The 16,700-nt window shown below is 44.8% G+C and overlaps 1 protein-coding gene across 3 annotated transcripts in view; it reads right to left on the bottom strand.

Annotated features, from left to right (window-relative positions):
* Positions 1 to 971: 971 nt before the first annotated feature.
* The window catches only part of Gprasp1 (G protein-coupled receptor associated sorting protein 1), a 60,777-nt gene continuing 45,048 nt past the window's right edge, over positions 972 to 16,700 (bottom strand). The window contains exons 5-11 of one of the 3 annotated variants that reach the window (NM_026081.5): positions 8,104 to 8,298; positions 7,403 to 7,491; positions 6,811 to 6,887; positions 6,576 to 6,652; positions 6,346 to 6,417; positions 5,967 to 6,049; positions 972 to 5,692 (exon numbers count right to left, since the gene is read on the bottom strand). In NM_026081.5, the coding sequence (NP_080357.4) occupies positions 1,337 to 5,380 (4,044 nt within the window). In that variant the 5' untranslated portion in view covers positions 5,381 to 5,692; positions 5,967 to 6,049; positions 6,346 to 6,417; ... (2 more) ...; positions 7,403 to 7,491; positions 8,104 to 8,298 and the 3' untranslated portion in view covers positions 972 to 1,336. The remainder of the gene's footprint in view (positions 5,693 to 5,966; positions 6,050 to 6,345; positions 6,418 to 6,575; positions 6,653 to 6,810; positions 6,888 to 7,402; positions 7,492 to 8,103; positions 8,299 to 16,700) is intronic. The other 2 variants (NM_001004359.2, NM_001005385.1) reach the window with 2 other exon arrangements.

Below are 16,700 nucleotides of genomic sequence, written 5' to 3'. Positions count from 1 at the left end.
CAGCCAGCCAGCTGTCCTCTCAAGCCCTCAGGGCCAGCTCACCCACAACCCCCACATCCAGGGCCAGCTGTACTGTGCTGCCCAGGTGAGGTGCAGGGCCTACTCTCCCCAGTGCTGCAGCAGGTGAAAGGCAGGGAACTTTACAGCTCTGATGGCCCCGGTGCTACCTGAAACTGAGTACAGCCACCTATAATCCTAGCCTTAAAAGTTCAAAGTGTCTCAGGTACTAAGTTTGAGGTGACCCTGAGATACAAAACACCCGGTCACGAGAAACAAAGAAAAAGTGTGGATAAATGATGACTTTGCTAGTTTTATAAATAATTCTGTGAGCGCTTCACCTTCAGAGTGGCTAGCTTAGCTGGCCAGAGACCCCCCTGGGATCCTCCCATCTTTGCCTCCCAGCACCAGGCAGACAGGAGCATCTCTGGATTTGCATGTGATAGGGTCCTAATGCAGGGCAGGATGGCAAGCACTTTACCAACTGAGCCACCTCTCCAGCTGTACTAGTGTAGGACAGTATCTTATCAAGTGAGACCAAAACTATTTCGACTTAACCATCCACTTGAATGAACTTTTTGTTCTTTCTGATGCTATTCTTTTATCTTCTGCATCACCCTGATTATATTCTGAACATAGTATTCTGAACAGCAAAGTCCAACTTGCTTTTCAAACTTATCTCATTCTTAATACATCTCTTCGATTTATAGTTCTCCCACCTAATCCAGGAAGTTAGATATAAGTCTAGAAACACATTCCCCTACCCCATGTTTTGCTCCTTATCATGTTGTAAATTCTATTAGAGTAAAGCGAGTCTTCTTTGAAGGATGCTCTGGGTTACAGTCTGTTCCAACCTTTGAGATTTAATGCTGAGAAAAACTTTTGTAACAAGCATGTGACTCAGACATTCTCTCTCTGTGTGTGTTCATGTGCCATCTTTGCATCTGTATTTTACAGTGAAGGGGCAATTTCTGCTCACTTTCACATAGACCTTTATTGAAGCACAAGACTCAAATATACACGAGAACAACATTTAGAAGGGCATCTTATTTACAACGGCTCAGTTCACTTTACACTCAAATACTGAACATCACAATCAACACAACAAGCGTCATCAACAAGTGTCATGTGTTTTCAGTTGTATCTTCATTTGGCATCAGAACGATAATACAGAGTACACAGGGTTGGGTAGAATTGCCACCAGCATTAGAGAGGTACACTGAAACAAGGAAGCAGCTGGGAAAGCAAAGCAGTATTTGAGGGTCAGATGACTCAGGAACAAAAGGACAACCGGAGGCAAAGGGTTAGTCAAATTACTTTTTGTTTTTGTTGTACTGCTTCAGGGTGCTTTTTGATTGCCAGGTTTGCGTTTTAGTTCCTTGGCAATTTTTTCAGCCTCACGGAATGCAGAAATAAATGGTTCAAGATTCACTGCATCTTCTTCTTCATCATCATCATCATCATCAGAAAACAGTGCCTCTTTTTGAATATGTTTACTGATAGTCTCAAATATTGCAAGAACAATTTGAATGTTTTCATCTGACTCCTCCCTATTAATAAGGTCCATAAATTCTGACACCGAATCAGTAACAAGTAGGCGTTTTGTCATGACAAGGTTTTCAGACAAATTCAGTAGCAGTTTCAGAACATGAAACCTTGTTTTGGTATTGCCTGAATTCAGTAAGTAGAAAAACCCAGCCAAGTAATTGACAACCACCTTGTGATAGTCAGAAGTAGCAGTGAGGTGTGTAATCATTGTCAATCCGGACAACTGATCAGGGGAATCCAAGTCATAGTCAAAGGTGTCCTCGCAAATCTGACACACGTATGTCTCAATCATGTTCAGGTCTGGATAAGGGGGAGCCATGCGGACCATATTTTCCAAAAACCTTGTCCTCACTCGGGAGGACGGATAGTTAAGTAAGGCTTCAATCAGGGAGACAACGCCCGAGTTTCGAATGAAATCCCGGGTAAACTGAGAAGCACCTCGCATGCCCATTGCAATCTTAGATATCTCATGGATAAAAGGATCACGATTTCTGTCCATCAGTAAAAGAAGCTCCTCAAACTCCTCAGAACCAATTCTAAGCTCACACTGGATGCAGTTGCAAGACCAATTCTCTGGCTGTGCACTTTCCCTGGCCTTAAGATGCTCGCGAATTTCTCGGACTGAGCGGTAAGAGGGATCATACTGAAATGGGAACTGGGGTTCAGGCTCCCTTTCTGGACCAACTTCCACAAGCTTAGGCTTTCCCCCAAACATTTCTGCAAACAGAGATGCCGCTTCTTTGGGGAATCTGAAGGGGTTCATGGGTGGGAAGCCAGCTTTTCCCCACGGACCAGCCTTAAACTGAACAGTGACCTCATCCCAGCTCTGAGGCCTGCGGGAAGGGTCAGGTTCGTGCTCAGCTGAAGACTCGGGTTCACAAACGGCCTTGCATACAGGTACAGGATTTGATTCAAAGCTAGCTTCATCTCCTTCCCAGAACCAGGCTCCCACTATGGTTTCAGCTTCTGTACTATGTTTACAATTGTCACCACTGCCAGTCTTGTTAATCACCTCATCTTTTGCTCTTGACCCAAACTTAACAACTGACTCTTTCCCATTTTCTGGACTGGCCTCACTGACAATCAGAGTTTTAGCTTCTTTTGTGGCCTTGTCACTAGACCAGAGCCAGGACCCAACAGCTATGTTACCGTCATCTTTTGGCTTGGACACACGCTTTACTCCTGCTTGAATACTGTCCTTTTTTGCAGCCCAGATCAAGGACTCAAAAATTGCTTCCTCTTCAGTTTCTGACCCAGTTTCGACAGTCTGGGACCCAGCCCCTACTTTGGCCTTATCAGTCCAGAACCATGACCCAGTAACTTTCTCTTCCTTAATCCCAGGAGCAGACTCAAAAGTACCCCTTCTCACTGCCTCTAGACTGGCCTCTTCATTGCCCCAGAACCAGGATCCAACTGTATCTTCATCTTCAGATGCTATCTTGTTCTCTTCATTAATCTTAGCAGCTGGCTCAAACCTGTCTTCATCCCCAGCCCAAAACCAAGAACCAATAATGTCTTCCTCTTCCGCTTCTGGCCTGAATTCTTCTCTCTTGGGAGCCTCTACAATGCTTTCTTCATTTTCTTTCCAGAACCAAGAATTGAATGCATTGTCCTCTAAAGTTGGTAGTTTAATCTTTTCTCCAGTCTCATCATCTATATTTCCCTCTTCTGCAGCCCATAGCCAGGACCCTGTGATGGTCTTGGTCCTTGGATAATTATTGGACCAGAGCCATGGATCAACAGTGTCTTCTTTTTCTCCCAGAGTAGATTTCAAGCATTCTCTATTGGTAGGATACAAACAGGGTTCTTTTGCCCAGACACAAGACTTTTTGTTAGCATCCTCAGCTTCTGCCATAGGCTTGTATCTGATACCAGCTGCATACTTCATATCGGTTTGTTCTCTGGCCCCAAACCAAGGGGATCTAATGGGTTCTTCCTCATCCTCAAGGCTAGACTTACTGTTAACTTCAGCCTCCACACTATTATCTACTTTAGCCCAGAACCAGGGCCCAATTATGGGCTCCTCCTCAGCTCCTGCCATGATATCTGAGCAAGGTTCAGACCCTAAATCCATGTTCGGCTGCTTTTCAGACCAAAACCAAGGCACAAAGATTGTTGCTTTTGTAGATGCCGACCTGGCCTGTTCTTCAACCTCAGCCTCTGTATTGACATCTCCAGCCCAGAACCAGGAATCAGTAACTTCTTTTTCTCCAGCCTTCGGCATCTTCTCACAATTGACTCCAACAGATCTAAGGCTGTTCTCACCAGTGCCCCAGAACCAAGATCCAAAAATAGACTCGTCATCAGCCTGTAAGTTGATCTCTTCATCATCTGCCCAGAACCAGGACCCAATAACGACCTCATCCTCCTTAGCTACTGGCATAGATTTAGAAGTAGCCTTTGGCCCACTTTCCATACTGCTCTTCTTTCCAGACCCTAAACAGAAACTACTAACTTGCTCCTCCTTAGCCCTGGGTCTGGATGTATGACAGGTCTCAGAGTCCACACTGGCTTCTTCTTCACTCCAGAACCAATCTCCAACAATGGGCTCCTCCTCTACAAAAGTGGTCTTGATGCTTATCCTATCTGCCATAGTGGACTCCTGGGTGTCCCAGAACCAAGCCCCAACGAGGACTTCCTCCTCTGGCCTGGCTTCTTGCTTGGTACTTGCTCTGGCCTTAGTTTTGACTTCTTCCTTTGGCACTGCTCTGGTTCTGGGCTCTTTCTTTGTCTTAGACTTTGAAAAAACATTAGCTTTCTCTTCAGGCAAGAACCAGGACTCTTTCTTATTTGTATCTATAGCTCCAGACATGGCATCACTGCAAGCTTCTCGCTTGGCCTGCTGCCTGGCCCTCATATTGACCCCTTTCCTGGCTCTGGGTTTGGATCTAGATTTAGCCTCTTCTCCAGACCAAAACAAAGATTTTGTAGGATTTTCACATTCAGACCCAGAAGTGGATTCAACACGGACTTCTTTCTTAGACCTAAACCAGGACCTACTATTGGGCTCTTCTTTGGGCTTAGACCAGACTTTGGTCTTGTCTTTGGGCCAGAACCAGGGAGTTTTACCAGACTCATCCTCAGAATCAGAACTGGAAATATTATAGAACTCTTGTTTGTTTTTGTGCCTAGGCATGGTATTTGCCTCTTGTTTGGCCATATGCCTGAACCTGTTATTGGCCTTCATGCTTTTCCTAGGACGAAATCTTGTACTGGCTTCATCTCTATTCCAAAAGGAGGGACTTCCTGAGGGTTTATCTGCCCATTTGAAATCGGAATTCTCATAGGCCTCTCCTTTGGGGACAGGCCTGGCACGGTACCAGGACCCCATATTGGTTCCCTCCTCTGAGCCATAGGAAGGCTGGAATCCAGCTGGAGAATTAGCCTTTTTGGGAATACTCTCAGTGTCCATATTAGCAAGTTCTCTATCTACAGGCAGGCACTTAGCTTGAGCAACCATCCCAGAATCATTACTGAGCAGTGGAGGGTCTGCAGCACTGATCTGACATTGCTTTCCCATCTTTGACATGGACTCGCCACGAAACTTATTTGGGGCCCACACTTGGGCATCATGCTTGGATCGAGCAATAGGGATTGCCTTAGGTTTACATTTGGCATATGCCCCACCTGGTGTACTGGTTTCACCTTTAGGTCTTGCTCCAGGGGTACCCTTAGGCTTCACTTTGGGCCTTGCTCCAGTCATGATTTGTGTCCTAACCTTGGGTCTGACCACCAATGGGGCTTCAGGCTCTACTTCAGCAGCATTAGCATTCTCATCCCCAGGCTTATTTTCAGCCTTTGCCTGGGCACCAGGCTCAACCTCTGCCCTAGTCATAGTACAAGTTCAATCAAGTCTACTGTATATGACTTAACAACAGTGAGCCTTCACTAGAGATCTGTTACAGGATAGCTCTGCACGACGATCTTAGATAAGTGAGGGTATGAGATTACAAAGAATTAGCCTGAAATGACAATTCAGCACTCAGTGAGGCTCCTACCCAAGCAGTCTCAGTCAATAACACAGATACACTGCAGAAGAGCTGAAATCAAGCTGGAGGACGATGGACAGGTCCTGGGTGAGTGCAGACCTGATGATTGCACTGGTCAGCAGCAACCTCAGCACCACCAAGCAGCCACGGCAGGCGACCTAGGAGAGAGAAGCACGGGGAAATCAGGCCTACGCAATTCTGTTGCCTCCTGGAGAAACTTACAAAGAGACGCTGGTGCGTAATGCTGAGGGGAAGAGCTCAGCCATGAGAAAATCCCTGTGTTCCTTTTGCCTGCTGGGAAACAGGTACAGAGTCCAGGAGAAAGTGCACACACTAGCAATGGACAGAGAGGGGATCCCCAAGTCTCACAGTAGTCACTCTGGGGTGATTGAGACTACCCCACCTAAAAGTGAACCCCTCTCCCATACCCACCTTCACAGATGTGGTGCAGGTCTCCCCTCTTCTCTGCGTTCAAGTGGTGTTAAAGACCAACAGCTGACTCACTGCAGGGAGTCCTACAAGTGCATAAAACAAAATGGAGTCTCAGTGCTTGGAAGATGGGCACAGATCCCTGAACCCAAACAAACAACAACAAAACCATGCCTGCTTCTGTCTAAAGTCTCTGTTCCCTGGTCTTCTCCTGCGGGTCATAGTCTAACTCACACCTACCTCAATATTCTTAATATCCCTAAAAGGAAATAAAGGATGCCACACCATTGAGCAAATTAAGGGGGCAGTGATCTGAATTTGGTTAGAATCTGAATTTGCCTCCTCAGTGGCTGGCTCCTGCACTGCCCTGAGTCTCACCAACCTCCAAGATCTGAGACAGTCGCCTTGAAGCCTTCTTCCCTTGCTTGAAGAACTGACCAGCCTTAAAGCAGGACTGTGGACAAAGACATGAAAATGTCTGACAATCAGGAAATGATGGCAGCAGCTTTGTGCAAATTAAGGGGACAATAAAGGCATCGGGCACCCTCTTGGGTTAGAGCAATCTGAATTTGCCTCCTCAGTGGCTGGGTCCTGCACTGCCCTGAGTCTCACCAATCTCCAGAGATCTGAGACAGTCGCCTTGAAGCCTTCTTCCCTTGCTTGAAGAACTGACCAGCCTTAAAGCAGGGCTGTGAACAGAGACATGAAAATGTATGACAATCAGGAAATGATGGCAGCAGCTTTGTGCAAATTAAGGGGACAGTAAAGGCATCGGGCACCCTCTTGGGTTAGAGCAATCTGAATTTGCCTCCTCAGTGGCTGGCTCCTGCACTGCCCTGAGTCTCACCAATCTCCAGAGATTTGAGACAGTCGCCTTGAAGCCTTCTTCCCTTGCTTGAAGAACTGACCAGCCTTAAAGCAGGGCTGTGGACAAAGATGAAAATGTATGGCACTTATATGATGGTAGCAGCTGATCATGTTATGAATGTCACCAAGGATATGAACCAGATCATGTGTCTTTCAGCATTTAGGGTCCTACTGCTGGAACATTCTAGATTTATTTAGCCTGGCTGTAGGGCTCCTGAGGTAACACCCACTTCCTGATGTCATCCTTTAGTCCCTTCTGCAATGTTGAAGATCCGCCACTAGGTGGCCATATTTCCCTTCCTTGCGCAGCAAAAAATGGGGGAAGGGCGCAGCACATTCTAGAAACCAGGTTCTGAAGTGGTCCTTGGATTTATGACTCCGTCATCATCCCCAAACCATCTTTTCAGACCCCAGATTTGGGAGGGAGGGGAAAGGCAGTGTGGAAGGTACCTACAAGGTTGTGAGAAATGAGATTAGGAGACACTAATGGATATCCCACCTGTTCTGGCCAGTCACCCCACCCTTTTTGCATCTCCACTCACTGTCTGGTGCCCATCCCCATTACTACACACCTCCAGAAATCCACGCCATTTTCCTGTTCCTCTTTTCTCAAGCTTCTGGTCTATAGATGCTCACCGTGGCTTGCCAGAATATGCCAGACCTACCATGCAGACAGGTCACTTTCCATCAATCAGAAGCCTGTGGGGAGTGACAGCACCCAGGATGCAGGGTACCAGGGCCCCTCTCAGGAACCAGTTCAGAACCTAATAGCTGAGGCGACTCACCACCCACCAGCTGAGCTGGCCCCAATGCTGGACACTTGCCCCACACCCACACCTGTGGGCTTTAGCCCCCACCCCCACTCCAGTATGGCCGGCCATTTCTCTTGCAGCCGCCTTCCTCGGACCTGTGGGCTCCCAGATGCCCCCCCCACCCCCGCATCGCCATTTCAACAGCAGCCGCCTACCCCATAACCCTTATAGGGCCCAGAGATTACGGAGGGCCGGGTATGGGCGCTCAGAAAGCCAACTGCCAGGCGGTCAGTAGGCTGTGCTAGTCTGCAGATCATCACACCCAGCAGCAGCTCCATTCAACCCTGGTGCCTGGGGCTCCGCAGGGGTTCCCGCCTCCTCCCCACCACGGTCTGGGGTCTCCGGGCACCGCGCACACTCCAGGGAGCAGCTGCGACCTCTTTGCCTCCACTGGACTGTCAGGGCCAGGCAGTTGTTTGCAGTGCGCGACCGCCCAGAGCCCTCGACACACCCCCACTTGCCTGGCCAGGCGCACGGCCCAGGTCCCTGGGCTCCCCCACGTCCGACTCCTATTCCTGGGTGTTCTCTGTCCTCGGCGGATCCTCTCACTGGTCTTTAACGCTTTGCGCGCGAGTGGAATGGCAGAGATGTGTCCTGTCCCCACGCCTCTGCACCAAACAGGCAGGGGCTGCGTAGACTGCGGCAAGCCAGCTCGCCTGGAGGGTGTCGGGAAGGGGGCGGAGGGATACTGCGCACGGGGCTCTACGCCCCCTCCCGAACCCACTGTAGTTCCGACTCGGAGTGGGCGGGGCCAGACAGCCCCACTCCTCTTGGAGGGGTGGGTTGCACCGGTTAGGCGTCTGCAGACCCCTGTTCACCCTAACCAGAGACCACCACCACTTTTTTTTTGGCGCCACAACAGTGTGTGGGATGGCTAAGATCTAGAGTCTATGAGGGTTTTGGGGAGGGGGGGACTATAGGGAGGAGAAGGTCTGCAGTTAGGGAGCAGGGGGGAGCAGCGGAGGGATACTGAGTGAGAACCTTGATACATCTGTATTTCAGAACGAGGCTGGACAGTGCCTGCCCCTCCCTGTACTCCCTCTTTGCTTCCCCCTCCTCTGCCTCCTCATATGACGCCAATGGAAGGGGAGGGGGACTGCTTGTACTGCAGCCTGAGAGGGGACAGGTGACCTAGCAACAGCCAGCCAGCCAGTAGGTTCCTGTTGATTCTCCCATGTTTTCTTTTACTGGTTCATGCAACCATGAAGGGAGGGCACTCCTGTCTCTATGGAATCCAAAGTGGGGCCTCCATTACATTCCCCACCATTGCCCCTCTTCCAAAAGGAAAACCAAACTACACCTTCTGGCCTAGTAAATCAACCACAGGTTTGGGCCAACAGTCAATTCTTTGTGCCACAGTGTGTGTGTGTGTGTGTGTGTGTGTGGTGGTTGGGGTGTGTGTGCCTGCGTTCCCCCATGTTTGTGCGTGTCCGTTTGTGTGTATGGTGGTGGTGGTGGTTGGTGTGTTGGTGTGTGTGTGTGTGTGTGTGTGTGTGTGTGTGTGTTGTGTGATTCTAAGTAGCAATACCTCTCTGGGGAAAAAAAGGGGAGTGTCATTAAGCACAAACTAAGGCTATTGCGCTTGCCCATTTAGAGATTTATTTAAGCACCTACCCAGTGTTTCACAGAATAACAACCCATGATACATAAAGATGTTATTTGGCCAAGGAAAACTGAGGTTTGAGGTAGAAGTGAGGTTGTTAATAGTGGAATTCTGTACAAAATTATCCTGGGTCAATCTAGCCGTTGTGACTGCAAAGGTACTTATTAGGTATGCCAGGCTGAGGCATTAAGAGTTTGCATCTCAGGAAAGCAGCACTGGTCAAACCAAACGAAACCATAGTGGACACTGTTGGCCTCAAAGATGGAAAGAATCCAGGACCCATGGAATGCAGGAAGTCTGAAGAAACTATGCAGAAGAAAGTTTCTTCCTTAGTAAGCCCCGAAGTTAAGGATCTGTTTGATTTAGGGTAGTAAGACCTTTTTTGCATCCAGTGCTGTGATATGATATGCTAGTCTCATTTTAAGCCACTACATTTATAGCAATTGTGATAGCAGGAAGTGTATGTATACGTATACACACACACACACACACACACACACACACACACCATCTTTATTCATAATGTTCACTCCTTCTAAGTGTCTTTTCTGTACGTCAATGTCCAGGACAGGCCACTTTGTATCTCAGTTTTCACCAGCATTAACACCAATCTTCTGTTTCACAGTATAACTAAAATAACACCAATATAAAATTTGCTCATATTTGTGGAGGTTTAATGTCCCTTTTTGTTGCTGTGGTGCTGCTAAGCATTCAACTTAGGCCCTTGAGTATGTTCAAGAAGCAATCTACCAGCCAGCTATATTCACAATACTGTTTAAAGATGGTACTGGGAAATTGCTCTCATCAAATTCCCCAGCTGACCTGAGGTTTACCATGCAGCCCAAGGCGTCCTCAACCTTATAATTCTGTTTTAGATCTCAGAGGGGCTGGCGATGTATATATAAGCAACAGAGCCCCAACTACCAATATCTTTTCACCAATTTACTTGCTGATAGGAGTGGTTTTAGCAATAGTTGAAATATCTGTTGGATAATCTCTTGTCAATTCATTTACAAAATAAAGCCAATAAGTGGCTAACAATTATTGATTGAAAAGGCCCTATGGGAAGGTTTTTAATGTGTTTTATTAGTCTGTATTGATATATTGGTTAAATATCATCTTGAAATTAGATCAAATACTATGTAGAAGATGTTGACCTATATTATGATCGCAAGACATGATTTTCTTCCTCCAAAACTGCATTCTGGTCCAGCATAAGGGAACAAAGTATTGTTCGACTATTCAGTATCTCCTCTTGTGTCTACGTAACACTGACTTGTTCCTGAAATATAACTTTCAGAATCAAATCCCAAGCATCAACCCTGGGATAAAGAGGCAGCCATGAGTACTTGGGAGTGTCTTCCACACCTTTCCCCTCCCCATGTCACGTCACCTCTCACGTGTGCTCATGAACTCGCACAGTAGCATATGCCTATTGCTATTATGGCTCACAACATCTCCTCTTGCACCTCTCATGAATCTGCTTTTGTAGATTTAGGCTAACGTGCCTCTCTACTGACCTCCATGTTCCTCAGGTAAACAAACGTTCTTCAGCAAACTCTCTTCTAGAATAGGTTGATCCAAATTCTGTGTGTTCTTACAATGCATTGCTTTTCTTCCCATGTGCTTCAGGAACTTCCTGCTACCGTTTGAATTATGCCTATCCCGCAAGGGTCTCTGTATTCCCTTTCTGTTTCTTTTGATAGGTGGCCACCAAGGTGAGAAGTTTTGTTCTGCTATGTGTGTGCTGTGCTGTGTATGTGCTACATTCACTTGGTTGTGAACTAAAACCTCCAAAACTGTGAGCCAAAAGAAAACGCTTCTCTTTATAAGTTGACTACCTTGACTACTTTCTTATAGTGATGAAAAGCTAATATGTGGTACACAGGAAACTGAACCTCCCTAGTCAGGACCAAGTTTCTTGAAGTAACTGGTGAAACAGGCCCAAGAAATATCTACTTCTAGTGGAGGAAAAGAATTGCTGTTTCTACTACTTGAGACAGGGTCCATTTACAGAATTTGAAGAAGCCACATATAAGAATATTTGCAGGTTATGTCAAGCTATATGCTTCAGCAACCAGGTGTGGTGGTGCACACCCTGGAATCCTAGAGCCTGAGACAGAGGCAGTAGGATCACCACACATTTAGTGTTTAAGGTTAGCCTGCCCTACATACTAAATGCCCGGCCAGCCAGGGCTACATAGTATGATTCTCTATCTCAAAGTAGCAGAAAGAGTAGGGGAATAAGAAGGAAAATGGTGTGAAGAATCACTTCTTACCAAGGGAAAACAGAGCCAGGAACAATGTCCTCAGCCAATGAACAATGCTTTATCCTCGGGAAACGCAGCTGTTCTCATAGTAGCTCTGGGCTTAGGAATCTTCTTTGTCCCATTTCCAACAAAAGTCCTCAGCTATACATCGGTCACAAAAAGGCCGATTTCTATGTAATCCCAGAAACAACTATTTCCAAATAAACTTTCAGGCACTTTGCTACGCTACTGACATAAGGATAAAGTGGACCCTAAACAAAGGAAAACACCCTCTTCTCCAATGTGCCTTAACGTTTGGACTACTATTTAGTTCTGACATCATCTAGACTCTGCATAGGGAACGTTGTTTGGAAAATACAAGGGAACAGATGGAGGCACTTAAGTGCCTGGCAGTAAAGCTAAGAATGGCAGCAGCAGCTGCAAGAATCATGGAAAAAACTCACTGAAATTCCAAACCCGGGAAATACTCCTTGAAAAGTGTACAATTACAGGAACGGAGGAGGATAGCTCTGTATGGATACGAAGTTATAAGTGTACACAATTAAAGAAAATAATATAAATTAATAGAATGCCAAATTACTTCTCAAAATACAAAGTATGAGGAGTCTACAGTCCTTTTTGGGGGGTTTCTTATTAACTAACCATGACCTTCTGCTTCTTCATGAGAACACCTCCTAATGGCTGTATTCAGCAAGGAAAATGGGAAAGGAAAGGAGAAGAGAAGGAATTCTCTTTCTTACAATCCTTGGTCAGGAAATGCTCATATCATTTCTCCTCACCGTTCACAGACGAGATCCTCAACTCCCCTTCCCGTTTCCATGTCCCATGTATCATATTACCCTGTTTTTAATTCCCCCTAAACCTTTCCTTTCTCTCATATCTGCCTTCTAGTTTCTCGTCCTACACTCTTACTGTCCTCAAACATAGACACATACAAAGAAAGAAATTTAAATCTGGAATCCACACAGTAGATCCACACTAACTCTCTTGAACTAATCCAATTTTTAAAAACAACATGTAGGCCAGCAAAATATTAGCAAGTAAAGACATTTGCTTGTGAAGTTAAGGGCTTAGATTCCATACCTGAAACCCACATGGTGGAGGAAGAAAACTAACTATGCCAGTTGCACTCTAACCTTCACTGAATGACAATGGCCCTGGTAAGCTCAGATATTTCAGTGCTTAGGGAGTGGCATTGTTTGAAAGGATTAGGAGGTGTGGTCTTGTTGGGGTAGATGTAGCTTTGTTGGAGGAAGTATGCCACTGGGGGTTGGCTATGAGGTTTTAGAAGCCCAAGCCAGGCACAGTGATTCTCTTTACTGCCTGAAGATTTGGATATAAAACTCTCAGCTCCTCTCCAGTACCATGTCTGACTGTGTGCTACCATCCTCTCCACCATGATACTTATGAAGTAAACCCCTGAAACTATTAGTAAGCTACAGTTACATGCTTTCTTTTATAAAATTTGCTATGGTCATGGGTCTCTCTTTACAGCAATAGAACACTAAGACATTCACATACCTGTCACAGGAGTGGCCCCCGCCTTCAAAGACAATATGCTATTTCAATCCAATTACTAGACATTTGGAAATGGTAAAACTATGGAGACTGAAAAAAGGTAGTGCTTAGGGCTGCGAGAATACTTCAATCACTAGAATGCTTTCCTAGCATACAAGGAGCCCTCAGTTCTATTTCCAATACTTCAAGAAAAAAAGACTTTTTTCCAGGCATAGTGATACATTTCTGTAATATCAGCAGAAGCAAGAGGGCTGCTTCAAATTCTAGGCCAACCTGCTACAAAGCAAGTTCCATGCCAGCTAAGTATACATACTTAGGCCTTGTCACTAAAATAAAATAAAACCACAAAACAACAAAAATTTTTAAGTGGTTTCAGGAGCTGAGTTAGAGAAAAATGAATGGAAGTAGTTTATATAGAGCAGTGAAGTATTTTGTATGATATTATGATGGCAGATACATGCCACTACATTATATATCTTTCCAAACCCACAAAGTGTAGTGAGTCCTAATGTGAAATTTGGGTGATAGTGGTGTATTAGCATAGATTCACCACTTGGAACAATTGCATTATTGTTGTTGGCAGCTGTGGAAGAATATGCACACAGGTATATAAGATATATGGATATTTCCATCCTTTCCACTAACTTCTGCTGTCAATGTAAAACTTGTCAATGTAAAAATAATTTTGAAATAGACTCCTCTCTACCAAAACAGTCTTATCAGCAATTAAACATGTATATCTAAACTGTCTCCCACTTTGAAAATGAAATTCCCCTATTCCTATATCATTCCATACCTACTGTTCTATTCCTCTTATCTCTTTTGCTGCAAACATCCTAGCAGTAAGTCTCAGAAGCTAAAAATATTCTAGGCCTAAGTAAGATTATACATAGGCTAGAAGCTTGCAGGACTAGGTCTAAATTAGCAGACTGGGGCAGTAAGCCTCAGAGAAGACCAGGAGAATAAAAATATGTTTACATCTGGCACTTAACATATTTGGAAGAAAAACTTAATGTGATTGGAGAAGAAGAAATCCTGCCAACATTGCTGAAAGCAAAGGACATCTGACAGAAAAGCTGTAGAGGACAGGAGACATCTGACAGAAAGCCAAGAGTAGAAATTGGCCTGGGATCATCTCCAGAAGAAACATCAGTTATTTAAGTTCAACTGGACACCAAGAGAGATTGGGGACACTCTGGATCAATGCAGCAAGAACTTGAAGCTCAGAGCAAGGAACAATGCAGAAGCGATTGAGACAGCAAATCACAGTAAGCAACCCCAAAAGACAGTTTTAAGTATATAGACAGACTCTTCCTACATTTAAACATGGGAAACTCCATTTCAGATCCCTGAGAGCAAGGGTAGGGATTGAGGGGATAGAAACGTTACTTGAAAAAGTCATCTCGGTACTCATTGCAGTTTTAACTACTGGAGAAAACCTCTCCCTACTTTCAATTGCAATCTTTATATTTTTCCTCTCAAAAAAGGTTGCGAAAATCTGTGTGACAGGCAAAATTAGCTTCAATAATGCAAAGGCTTGAGAAGCAAGAGACAGAGGGATTAGGCGAATAGGAAATGCCTATGGACCCCAATGAAATTGAGGATCAAGATAGACAGCTCATTGATAATGGGTAAGAAGCCCAGCTCGCATGCAGCTGGGCATAGAATTCAAGTGCTTAAGTATCTAGTTTATGTGTGGATTCATAAAGATCTAATGTACTTTGAAAGGGGGGAATAAGATTAGCTGAAAGACACTGGATTGTAAAAACAACAACAACAACAAACCCCTGCTGAATTAAATCAACCTGTGTACTTTAAAGCTGTTTTCACATCAGAATGGAAGTCAGGTAATGTGTTACGTCAAGGAAGAGGTTTTGTCTAGATGTTGAAAGGTGATGAAAGTCTATGGGCTCCATCCAAATTGATAACGATCTGATCCAAGTAGGAGAAATTTCCACATGATAGGCATGACACAAGGAAGGGAGAGACAAAGAAAGCTGATGCCCCCTGCATGGAGACAACTCCACAAATCAGTGGAAGAACTACAAATCATTCACCAGACTTATAGTTTAAAAACCTTGATGCTGAAATGGACTGCTGATGAAGACAGATGTTCAGGACTGCAGTTATGTAGGATCATGGCATCAATGGTTCTTCAGAAAGACATTGGGGCGGTTAAGTTTGTGGGACTGATAATGGTTTCTGTTGTAAAGGTTAAACTGTGTACAACACAACTTTTAGTGTAGTCAAAAAGGGGGAAATGTTGTGGGATGTTTGGTTTCATTTAATTGAGGCTGGCTTATGGTTTCCGAGGTTCAGTCCAGTATCATCATAGCTGGAAGTATGGTAGCATGCAGGTACACATGGTGCTGAAAAAGGGAGCTGAGTTCTACATGCAGATCAGCAGGGAGCAGAAAGCGCGTGACACACCGGGTGTGACTTGAGCATCAGAGACCTCAAAGCAGGCTAATAGTCACTGGGAGCCTAATAATTCCACTCCCTCTGGGCCGATGGGGGTCAAACTCATTCAAACTACCACAAGTTTTTCTCAAATAGTAGCAAGGATCATCCTTGAAAAAAAAGTCATGTCACATTACAACGATCCATTTGTCAAAACCTAATGGTTTGCGACAAGACTTTAAAAAGTACAAACTCCTTTTCACAGTGGATCTCTATCTCACATGGTTTGGCTCTTCTTTCACAGGCTACAACCAGCTCTGTTAACCGTTCCTTTGCCTCTTTCTTCTTCTTCTTCTTTTTTTTATAGTACTGGGGACTTTTCTACGTGCTAAGCAATCAGTTCTACCATTCGCTAGTCACTGATGTCTCATTTTTGCCACACCAGTTATGACACTGTTTTTAAAAATAACCCAAGAAGTTCATTTGTTCTTTCTCAGGGAGAGACTACTCTCTGCAGCATGCCTTACCTCTTCATTTCATTTCATTTCATTTTTTACTTTCTTAAAGAGAACTTCCCTGACTATCCCACCAAAAATATTATTCCTACGTTCTAACACCCACTATCCTTATATGCTATAACATTTTTCTCTGTATCAGTTATCACCATTCAATATTATATATTTATAATTCTGTTGTTTCCTCCACCCCTAAAAGTTCTATGAAGAGGGTATTTTGTTTTACTTCTATAATAGATTTCTAGGAAATAGGAACAAGGTCTGATACATAATATACTCAATTTATTGACTACTCAAAGCTTCTGACATCCTGGGTTATTTTTTGTTGTTTATGTAAATCATATTACTTTTACCATAGCGTAAAGTTTGAAAAGAGATGTTAACCTTTTAAGTTTCTTTTAAGTTTCAGAGTAAGAAACACCCTTTAAATGTTTTCAGCAAAATCATTTTGTTGGACACATTTGGAGATAGTAATAGGATCATATAGGTTGGTTTTCATAAACTATTATGTGGTGGTCTGAATAGGAATGGCCTCCATAGGCTCAGCAATTTGAAGGTGTAGTCATTAGGACGGGGAATAAGAGGTGTGGCCTTAGTTGGAGGAAATGTGGCCTTGTTGGAGGAAGTGGGCTACTGGGTGTGAGCTTTGAGGTTTTAGAAGCCCAAACCAGGCCCAATGGTACTCACTCTTCCTGCTGCCGGCAAATCTGCATATAGGACTCAGAGCTTCTTCTCCAGTACCATGTCTGCCT

This window comes from Mus musculus, chromosome X (assembly GCF_000001635.26).
Source record: "Mus musculus strain C57BL/6J chromosome X, GRCm38.p6 C57BL/6J".
Taxonomy (NCBI): domain Eukaryota; kingdom Metazoa; phylum Chordata; class Mammalia; order Rodentia; family Muridae; genus Mus; species Mus musculus.
Note: the sequence above shows the minus strand (reverse complement) of the source record. Positions and strands in the feature narration are given on the sequence as shown.